Raw genomic sequence first — 11,192 nt, forward strand, 5'->3', positions numbered from 1 at the left:
CTCCATTTTCAACAAATAGCGAGCAGGTTTCTTTGTGCTGCGGCTCAGCCTGTTCCTCCTGTGTTCCCTTTCGTGGTGAATGGCTCTTGGTCACTGAGAGTAAAATCCTTGCTTGTTTTTTCCTCCTTCTGTTCGTTTGTTTTCTGCACATCTCCTCCTCGGACCCCTTTTGTTTCAGGGGAGCATGGTCATCACCGTGGTGGCCTCCGCCCGGGCTTCCTGCTTTCCTGCTGCTTTCCTGCTGCTCTCCGCCTTCCAAAATGATCTCTTCAACTAGCACAACACCGTCGTCTTTCTGAAATACTGTCTGCTCCTTCAGCATCACCCGAGACCCACTAGTCCCCCGACCCTTGCAGCCTAATGATCTATAGAGAATTTGTGGAGACAGCGCTCCAGAGTCAGCATTTTTAGAGGCTGGCTGGGCTATTCCCTTGCAACCAAATTTTAGGCCCAATTATAGGAAATGGCAGCCCACTCCAATATTCTTGCTTGGGAAATCCCATGGACAGGGGAGCCTGGCGGGCTACAGTCCATGGGATAGCAAAGAGTCGGACACAGCTGAGCGACTGAGCGTAGGATAAATGAAAACACACTTGAATTTCACACAGGGTGGCCCATCCTCTCCTCTGGTTTCCTCTGCAACCTTCCTTCCCCTCACAACGCCGTCATAACGTAGAATTCAGCCATATTATTCCCGAACTCATCGTGCCTGCTCCCTTTCTGTGTGCTGTGGACGTGCTGAAGTCTCGGTCTCGGATCCCCTTTCCACCATTCACCACACTCACCACACAAGCATTTTATTTCTTGTTATGGTCTCGGCTCAGGTGAGGCCTGACTCCTCCACGCTATTAGGTGTGGTCCTCGCTTCTTTGAGCAGTTCTCACTCCTCCCTGTACTTCTGTCTGCTGTGTTGAGGTATTTGTCTCGTATATCATTTGTTTACAGCTTGCCTCCCCAGGTGCAGTTTTTTTGTTTTTGTTTTTTGGCTGCACCCGGAGACTTGCCCAACCTTAGTTCCCTGACCAGGGACTGAACCCGGGTCCCTGGGAGTGAAAGTGCTGAATCCTAACCCCTGGACCGCCAGGGACATCCCATGAGGGTCTTTTAGCACTACACTGAGCACTCATTTGAATAAATGCATATTGAAGTGAATTTCAAATGCATATATGTGCACAGGTATACCAGCTCAACACAATGTGTCTGTCAAAAACACTGCATTGGATGTCATCGTCAAAATTTCAAGCTACACAAAAAATAATGAGAAAAGTGAATTGCTCCGACTGTAATGTGAGACTTTGTTTTGCTCATTATATGAAAACCTAAGGGAAAAGGTATAAGTTCAGTCAGAACTTGGAAAATTAATGTACATTTGATTTCTAGGCTGGTGAATCAAAGACTCCTAGAAGTACAGTCACAAGTGGAAGAACTGCAAAAGTCTTTACAAGATCAAGGCTCAAAGGCAGAAGATGTAAGTCTTACTTATACAGTGATGGTCCAATGGTTTCATAATGTTTAGAAAAGCTGTGACTTTCTTTTTTTATGGTCTCTATCAACGTAATTGTGATAATATTGGTTATAGAAAAGAAACTGTTTTCCTTTTACTAACGTTGCTTATAAAAAGACCAGACAGTGCTTTTTGTCTCAGATTCACCCTGCTGGGAATTAGAAGTTCATCTGTAGTTTTTAGCTAAGGAATTGGGCTTTTGTGTTCCACGAATGCTCAACTCAGTTTTCAGAGTATTGATTTTCCTTCTGGTCAAAAAAAAAAAGTGCTGACACAATCTTAGCATGTTTAAGTAGCACTGTTTGATGTAAATTTGGTTTTACAAAAATAATGCCCTTCCTAGAATCCTACCCTCTCCAGGTTTATGAGTCCCTCTTTCTGTCCCTGCCCTTGGCCACACACACGCTCAGATAGAAGCTCACTGACCTTTTTTCCCTTTGCCCGTCTGTCACACCCCTGCCTGCTTGCCTAGGATACAGCATGAATGTGGAGGCAGAAACAGCTCCTCCTCCACCTCCTCCTGCTCCCCGGCCATCAGGGTCTGATGAAGGAGTGCAGCAGTCATGTTTTGCAAATCTGTACATTTAATGAGCTGTGTACAGTAGAGCTACACTTGCAGAGTGCTCAAAACTAACGTGAAGAGGGGATAAAAACTGAATGTTCATGACCAATCTTTGCTTCCGTCAATTGGTGATTTTTTTCCCATTGCCAGCGTAATCTGCTGGCTTTTGAGTATAAACCTGTTTGGTTGTTCTCATTGTTGGAGTCACTCTAGGCGCTCCGCATCAAAACTGTAGACCCATCCAGTTCCATCCAGCCTTAGTAACGTAAGAGAGTGTGAAGACAAAACAATATTGCTCAAGGCCTAAGAGTGTGAGATCCGAAAGCTCATCTGCAACCTGATTCCTTGGGTTCCTTAATCACCGTCTGGGTTACGCTGGCCACGTGCCCTCTGAGGTCACAGGTTGCAGCTTATCCTCTAACGTGTTGTCCTTCTTAGCTCCCCACGTGGATTCCCAGTTACCCAGATTCTCACCAGCATTTAAACTACCTCATTTCCTTATTAAAATGGAACTAGTTTACTTTTTACACATGCCTTTATCCAGAAGGCTAAGTGCCAAGCAGAGCCGCCATTCAGGTGTGAGAATATTAGTAAACCTCGCCAAGAGGGTCTTAGAGGTGAGCCGAAGTGACGTTCCGCACCACTAGGTCCCTTAAACTGAGGTAAATGTAGTCTTGGTTTTGGTCTCAGAAACTTTGAGGAGACTTCCTGTTGATCTGCACAGAGGAGAAGAATGTGTGGGTCATCGGAAGCAAACATGGTAAAACATCAGTATCTGCTCAGCCTCAGAGCAATCACCGCTATACTTGTTTCTCTAATATTAAAACATACAGAAAGAGACAAAAAATAATTTCACATGGCCTGATTAAATACCGCTGTGGGAATGAACTCTAATTAAATATGCTGCGTGTCACTACTTCAAGAGACGATATTTCAGAAATGAGTTGCCAACCCTAAAAGTACTGTTAGCATAAATTAGTTTATTTGACTGTTGAGGTGCTAATGAGATGTTTTGCTGTAAATTCCTGAAATTCCTCTCAGAGCTCTGTACTCTATAAAGACTCAGATAGAAGCTTTCCTCACCCTGAGGATAGGCTGGCTGCTCACGACGTGGAGGAAGATGTGGTCCCCGCCGTGCAGTTCTTCCCCAGCAGATGTTTCATGCATTTGCCTCTGTCTCTCAGCCTACAGTGTTGCCTCAACAAACGTGCAATACACAGAACCACCTGCCGAGTGAGATGGGTCCTCTCTGAAGACCAGCACAATTTCCCCCCATTTCTGTTATCAAAAGCACAGGCGTGTGACCTTAAGGCAGAGTAGCATGGTTTGCACATTTTTATTACTATTTTTATGTCATTTATTTTTAGCGTGAAAGCAGAAAAGCATTGGTTCTATCCAGGCATATGGATAATTTGAGCTAGCCACAGTGTGTAAAACTCCAGAGAACAAGACAGGATGAGATCATAGAAGAAAGGAAAATGTACATTTTTTGAACAAAATGCATGTCTTTTACTTCTGTTCATGAATTACTAAGTCGTTCCTCCTGTCGGCTGCTGTGTATGCTTCATACTAATGTGTCCTCTCTGTCTCTTGGCACGGTCTCTGCTCAAGGCTATTGTAAGTATGGCTTCCTATTCATTTCTATATATTGAGCAGTGTTTTGATTTATGTATTATCTGCCATCATAGTTGACGATGTTGGAGTTTTAAGTTACGGGGCTTCTATGCAAAATGAAGATAACCAATATTACCTACAGGCTTATGTCCTTCACAGTTAAGATACTTGAAGGATATCAAAAACCTAACAAGTCAGACTGAAAGGAACTGGGCTCCTTTCTCTCCCCACTGCACTCCCACCCCAGTGTCATAACTAGTTTGTCTTTATAAAGTGTTCTGATGCGAGCTTGCTGCCACAGTCTGGCCCCCTCCTGCCACGCTGTGAGAGTACCAGTCTTCAGCTGGGGAGGCTTGGGGCCCAGGACGCAGGGGCATGAAGGCCATGCATAGACGCTGGGGTCTGCAGGCCTGGGCCCTGGTGCAGGCTTGGCCTCTGGAAACGCCTGGGCGTCCCCCAAGCCTCACCTTCCTCAGCCCTGAGAGGGGTTGGTGGCACCCACTGTGGTGAGGTTAACACCCACTGTGGTGAGTCAATGCCCGCGACAAGCTTCAGTGCCTTGCCCGGCCTGGTAACCGCTCATTAAATCATCATCTTACTTCCTGCATACTGTCTCAGAATAAACATTGACAATGAATTTTGCTTAGAGCCTAATCAAAACATAAATGCAAAATGAAAACTAAGATGTTTTTTAAAAATGCCTTCATTTCACCCTTGGCACTGGATAAGGGACAGCAGTAATCAAAAGCCTGCAGGATTGTCGTCATTCTCTCCGCCAGGGGGACGCAGTGGTGGAGAACGCTGTGGCCCATTCACCTGGCTGCAGTTGACACACTCAGCAGAGCAGGGTATTTGAATATTCCAGGGCTGGCTCAGAATGGGCTGGAGTAAGCAAGTACAGCAATCATTATTGAGTTGGGGCTGAAACTGGAAGGGCCCAGTGTGAAGGGTGTGTCCCCCCATGTGGCTCTGCGCTAATTGGACAGTCTGTTTTCTAAGTCCGTATTATTTGAATTCGGCCGAATTAATTCTATAACCATGTATCTCAACATACGCTTCATAAAATTCATTCATAATGTGTACCCCGCTAGTGCTGGGTTTGATCATGAAACCTGGCGGTCCTGTATGGAATGCCATTATTCGTTGCTTATTTTGCGTACGTTCTGATCTCCTGAATCTCAGGAGACTTTTTTTTTTAATACCCAGTCAAAGCTGCATTCCCCAGCATGTTAAATGCTGTGGCTAACTTTTCTTTCATTTTCCCATTCCGTCATATAAATTACTTGCAGCCTGTGCATATCAGAAATCTCTGATTAAGTCACTGTTTGCATAAGTTGATCCCATGACACAGAAAACAATTTAGTAGATAAAAAGTATCTTGTGTGTGTGTTTGTCACTCAGTTGTGTCTGACTTCGTAACCCTGGGCTGTAGCCTACCAGGATCCTCTGTCCGTGGGATTTTCCCAGGCGAGAATACTGGAGTGCATTGCCGTTTACAGGAGATCTTCCCGACCCAGGGATCAAACCTGTCTCCTGCTTTGCAGGCAGATTCTGTACGGTCTGAGCCACCAGGGAATCCCAAAAGTCTTAGGGAAAATCTGTTGCTATTCTTAGACTTTACCTGCCTGTTGTGTCCAGGAATATTAGGTCTGTACCTGAAGGACTTTTTTATTCATTTCCCTGGCTATAAATAGAGAATTCAGATATGCAGTTTTGGGGTTTTTTATACTGATTGCTATCACTTATGAGCTGTTGTCTCCCTTATCAGAGAGAAACAAACTTGGGTACATCATGTATTTTCAGACTTTGACCAGAGAACTTACTGAGGGCTTGCTCAGAGTTACTTGCTACCCTGAACAAGTACTCTTCATTAAAAAAAAAAAGTAATGTATTCGTTAAAACGCCAAATAATAAACTATTTTCTATTTTCCATTTTCAGTCAGTCCTTCTGAAGAAGAAGCTTGAAGAGCATCTGTGAGTATAAAAGCTGTTGCGGCCCATTGTCGGGTTGTCCAGAGAAGCAGAAGTGTTTTGTGTTGGTGGTTACAGAGCATCTAGGCGGGGGCCTGGGTGGCCCTCAAGGTAGAGACAATCATGAGACATGTTAATAGAGACTGGTTTTCACAGAAGACAGTTTTTCCACGAACAGGGGAGATGGCTTCGGGATGATTCAAGCACGTGACATTTATTAACGCCCCTGCTGATCTGACGGGAGGCGGGGCTCAGGTGTGGATGCAACCAGCAGGGAGCGGCCGTAAATACAGATGAAGCTTCCTCGCTGGCTGCTCACCTCCTGCTATGCCGCCTGGTTCCTAACCGGCCACGGACTGGTGCCAGCCTGTGGCCCCGGGGTTGGGGGTCTCCTGGTCTGAAGGGTCATCTGCACCCAAGGTCCTTGAATCAAACCAGTTGCTGCATTAGGACTGTGTAACTCAGTCGGTAAAGAATCTGCCTGCAGTGCAGGAGACTTGGGTTCAATCCCTGGGTTGGGAAGATCCCCTGGAGAAGGAAATGGCAACTCACTCCAATATCCTTGCCTGGAAAATCTCATGGACAGAAGAGCCTGGTGGGCTGCAGTCCATGGGGTCGCAAAGAGTCGGGCACGACTGAGCGACTAACACTCTCATGTGAGCTTCCAGAGTTTTCTGTCTTCACAGTAGTATTTATGGTCCCAGGTAGGACTGTGTGACCCTCCAGATCAGGAGGCAGAAATGTTTCCTATAAGAACAGAGAGCAGTTGCTTTAGGTTCTGCAGACCATGCTCTGAGCCATAGCCACTTAGCTGTGGTTCGAAGGCAGCGGTGGATAGTATATAAACCAGTGCTCTGACTGTGTCCCCAAAGCTTTCTACCCTGAAACCGGCCACAGGCTGAATTTGGCCCCCCAGACTGCACTCTGCCAGCTCTGGAGCCTGTGGCCAGCTGAAACTTTCTTTTTATATAAATGTTTTAAAGTATCATTAAGCTTGTCACAGTAGCAGCTTTTCAAACACTTGCTTGCATTGCAAGCATACCCAAACACGACTTTTTAATCTAGAAGATTCCATTTTAAAATACAACATTTGTTTTCTCATGAAGAAGTGTTTGTCCCTCTTTATCGGAGGTTGACAATGTTAGGCGTGTTTTGTGATTTCTCTCACACCTAGTATCAATTTGAGTCCTTCTCTCTGTCGTACCCTGGCCGAACTCTGTCCTTACAGACGTTGAGTGTGGGTGCCCATGGGTTGCCAGCCTGGTGGAGTGTTCCATTGGTGGGCTGTGGTGAACCAGACACCCTGGGTGCCACAGAGCTCGTGTGCTTGTCCTGCGGGGATTGGAAAGCATTCTCCGGGCTGGCAGTTTGCTGCATGCTGTCCGCTTCCTTCTTCAACGTGGGGAAAGCGAGTGCTCCGAGCCACTGACACTTGGTAGCAAGTCTAGCCCTGGGCAGTTCTTAAACTTCTAGAACAGCACCTGTCGCCTCCCAGCCACTGGGAGGTTACCTGCAGGGAGAATTTTATGCTGAAGTCTGTCCTTTTGTCATTTCCCACCCCTTTGTTGCAGAAAATAGAACACCTGTTGTTTCATAAAACTACTGTCTGACCATGGTTCTGTATTCAGTCATTTACATGGTGAAAGTCTTCATCAAAAACACCCTATTAGTGAAGGGGAGGCCTGTATTTAGTTCCCCATGGCTCCCGTGACAAATTAGCACAAGCACAAGCTGCAAGGGGAAAAACAACAGTCTTGACAGTAGTATTTACAGTCCCAGACTCTGCGACCCTCTGGATCAGGAATCAGAAACGTTTTCTATAAGGAACAGAAAGCAATGGCTTTAGGTTTTACAAACCATAGTCTGTGTCACAGCCACTGAGTTCTGATTTGAGAGCAACTGTAGACAGTGTGTAAACCAAGGCTCTGTGTCCTAACGGCTTTCTACACAGAAACGGGCCATGAGCTGAACTCGGCCCCCCGGGCTGAAGGTTTATCTGAAAGGATGGCTGCTATCTCAGACTCTGGGATTTTTGTCGCTATGTTTTAGTTGTTTAGAAAATACAAATATGCTTATGTTGGTTAAGTCTTTGCATCTTTGTTTCATAGCCTTTGTGTGTTATATGCTACTGTACCCTAAGAGTAAAGAACTTACATCTTTCAAGTGGAGAAAGTACAGTAGTAGGTGACAGAGTTACATATTTTGTCACAGAGAGAAGCTGCATGAAGCCAACAACGAGCTGCAGAAGAAGAGGGCCATCATCGAAGATCTTGAGCCAAGATTTAACAACAGCTGTGAGTTTTTCCTGATTATCAGTTTTCAGTTGGTTCGCCATGCATTACCCTCGTGATAATAAGTTTATGTAAGATTTTGGTTCTTTTAGAAATAGGCCCTGTTATATTTTCTAGCAATTAAGGAATGAGCCCTGTGCACAGAAAGAGAGTGTGTGTGTGTGTGTGTGTGTGTGTGTGTGTGTGTGTGTGTATGGTCATCTATACATTAGTGCTTGGATTTCTGATTCCATCGCGATTTTCCCTTAACTGTGAATGCTAATGTGTATTTTATGAAATCATTTTCATAGCGCAGTTGCAGTATGTCAGCCAGACTTTTTTTGCTTTTGTCGATATTTGCACATGTAGGTAACTTGACTTTATCAGTTCTTTTGTGTGGAGGTGGGAGCAATACAGACTTTTACTTTTTTCATGTTGTGAAATATACATAACATAAAAATGACCATTTTGACCATTTTTAAGTATACAGTTAAGTGACATATAAGTACATTTTCAGTGTCATACAGCCACTGTCTATCTCTCAGACTTGTTCATCTGCCTAAACTGAAACTCCCTACTAATTAAACACCCACTCCACGCCTCCTCTCTTCCCAGCCCCTGGTCTCCTCCATTCTGCTTTCAGTCCCTTGCACTTGACTCTTGTATACAACTCGTATAAGTGGAGTCATACAATATTTGTCCTTTTTTTCCTGGCTTATTTCACTTCACATAATGGCTTTCATTTTCACTTGGTATAATGCCTCCATGCTGTAGCGTGTATCAGGATTGAAGCTGAATAATATTCAACTATTTGTATACATAGACCACATTTTGTTATCCCTTTAGCCTTCAATGAATGCTTTTTATAATTTGTGTACTTCCATAGTGTAGTTTTTATTTCTAAGAAAAGCTTTCTGTTAAAAGAAAAAAGATTGTGAATTTTTAAAAATAAAATTACATATAAGAATAGACCAAACAGTCTCTCAAAGCTGTTAAGCTATTTACTGTTTTGTCAGTTGAAGTATTTTTAAAGTTGTTATGGTCTACTATCTCATCAATAGCCTTAAAAATTGAAGAATTACAAGAAGCTTTACGAAAGAAAGAGGAGGAGATGAAGCAAATGGAAGAACGGTACAAGAAGTACCTGGAGAAAGCCAAAAGCGTAAGTGTGAGTCGGCGGGTCTCACTGCTTTCCGATCGTGGTTCAGTGACGTCTCGTGATACGCGCCTGAACCATGACCTCTCAGACCACGAGGAGACCGGACCAAAAGCGCCCAAGCAGGAGGCAGTGACCGAAACGTGCCCCAGCCCCGGGCTACTTCCGATTATCAAGAGGAAAGCACCTTTCCACGTAGGAGAGGAGGGACAGTCCTCACCTCGCCTAATAGTTCACGTTAGCTGCGTGAGCAACCCCCCTGGTGGTCCAGCCGTTAGGACTCCACACTTCCAAGGCCGGGGGGCGTGGGTTCCTTCCCTGGTCAGGGAACTAAGATCCCACATGCTGCACTGTGCGGCCAAAACAAAAAGATGAGTTGCACGCCCTAGGAGGACCAGCCTCTGCCTCCCGAAGAGCCTCAGCTATGGTCAGCCTGAATCTAAACTGGCTTTTGGGCCTAGCTGGCAGTTCCCAGGGAGAATGAGGTTATTGGAACCAGTTAAATAAATTACCTTTAGAAAGTCATCAGATAAATCCAGATTTGGGGATGAAAATCCATGTTATGAAAAGTAGAAATAGCCACTAGAGTGGAGGGGGAGCCTAAGAAGTCTGTGTTAAAGGAAGTGCGGTTTCACTGTTCTGCTCTTTCCAGTGTTCTGTAGACTTGATCATTTCTCTGCAGGCTTGACTGGTTTTGATAGTAAAACTGTTGGGCAAAAAAGACCCTTCCCAGAAGCCCGCAGGTGCCCCTGCTAGACTTGTGTCCCCCGCCCAAGTACAAACCCCAGCCTCTGGCAGAGGAGACGGTCACAGTGACTGGCATGTGGACATCGAGCCCCGTTCCCTTCTCACACACCTGGTCAGAGGCAGAGGCCCCTGAATCAAGTCAGAGGACCAGAAAGGGGAAGACTGCCATCAGTCGTGTCTACTGTACTGTGGTTGATGAATTTTAAGCCAGAATTACTTCTTGTAATGGACTCTTACTCTTAATTTTAAATTTTTCTATAATTAAAAGTTGTAACAACAGAACATCATTTCATACATTCAAACTTTCATGTATCCTCATGAGATAGTTTTGGACTCTCATAATGTTTATCTTTTTTTTTTTTAATAACTGCTGCCATAGATGTTACACACTGTAGATTTGAGACTTAAATTTTTTTCTTTTATTCCTTTTTGCAGGTTATCCGTACTTTAGATCCTAAACAAAATCAAGGAGCAGCACCAGAAATACAAGCTCTTAAAAATCAGCTCCAGGAGCGGGACCGGCAGTTCCATTCATTGGAGGTAGTTTACTATAATATGATAAGACATTTGATTTTTTTATTTTGATTCTAGAAGCCTTGCTGTGTACAGTCTCCACATCTGTAAGGCACAGTTACCAAAGTCTGTGGATGCATAAGTCCCTTGTAGACGGTAGTGAATGTGGTTATTTGCAGACAGTCTCTGCACATCATCCATGTGCTCTAAACCATCTCCAGATTAGTTATGCAAGGTCTTCCCTGGTTGCTCAGGCAGTAACGACTCTGCCTGCAATGTAATACCTAATGCGCTGTAAATGCTATGGATTTTTTTGTGTGTTTTTCTATTTTGGAATATGTGGCTTTTTGTTTCTTTTGTCATTGTTTAGTCGCTAAGTTGTGTCCAACTCTTTGTGGCCCCTGACCTCATGGATTGTAGCCCCCCAGGCTCCTCTGTCCATGGAATCTCTCAGGCAAGAACACTGGAGTGGGTTGCCATTTCCTTCTCCAGGGGAGCTTCCCGACCGAGGGATGGAACCCGTGTCCCTTGCCTTAGCAAGAGGGTTCTTTACTACTGAGCCACCTGGGAAGCCCTGTGTTTACTGTTTTGGGCCTGGAGTGGGTTGACTCTGTGGATGTGGACCCTGTGGATATAGAGGGCCAGCTGCACAGCTGTGCCCAGGAATTTAGATGGGCATGAACTAGGTTTTTACTAATGTTGAATGTTTTTCATGTTTACGTGCTTACGTGTGCTTGCTTTTTAGAAAGAATATGAGAAAACAAAGAGTCAAAGAGAGATGGAAGAGAAATACATTGTCAGTGCCTGGTACAACATGGTAAGAAAATAACACGTCAAAGCACTTTGCAAAGTGCA

At 44.7% G+C, this 11,192-nt stretch overlaps 1 protein-coding gene across 3 annotated transcripts in view; it reads left to right on the forward strand.

Moving 5' to 3' along the window:
- HOOK3 (hook microtubule tethering protein 3) overlaps window positions 1-11,192 on the forward strand; it is an 89,954-nt gene that overhangs the window by 66,032 nt on the left and 12,730 nt on the right. For all 3 annotated transcript variants that reach the window (XM_060407064.1, XM_027962582.2, XM_060407065.1), the window contains exons 16-21: window positions 1,381-1,468; window positions 5,620-5,654; window positions 7,863-7,945; window positions 8,983-9,083; window positions 10,260-10,364; window positions 11,083-11,154. In XM_060407064.1, coding sequence (XP_060263047.1) covers window positions 1,381-1,468; window positions 5,620-5,654; window positions 7,863-7,945; window positions 8,983-9,083; window positions 10,260-10,364; window positions 11,083-11,154 — 484 coding nt within the window. The remainder of the gene's footprint in view (window positions 1-1,380; window positions 1,469-5,619; window positions 5,655-7,862; window positions 7,946-8,982; window positions 9,084-10,259; window positions 10,365-11,082; window positions 11,155-11,192) is intronic.

This window comes from Ovis aries, chromosome 26, assembly GCF_016772045.2.
Source record: "Ovis aries strain OAR_USU_Benz2616 breed Rambouillet chromosome 26, ARS-UI_Ramb_v3.0, whole genome shotgun sequence".
NCBI classification, from domain to species: domain Eukaryota; kingdom Metazoa; phylum Chordata; class Mammalia; order Artiodactyla; family Bovidae; genus Ovis; species Ovis aries.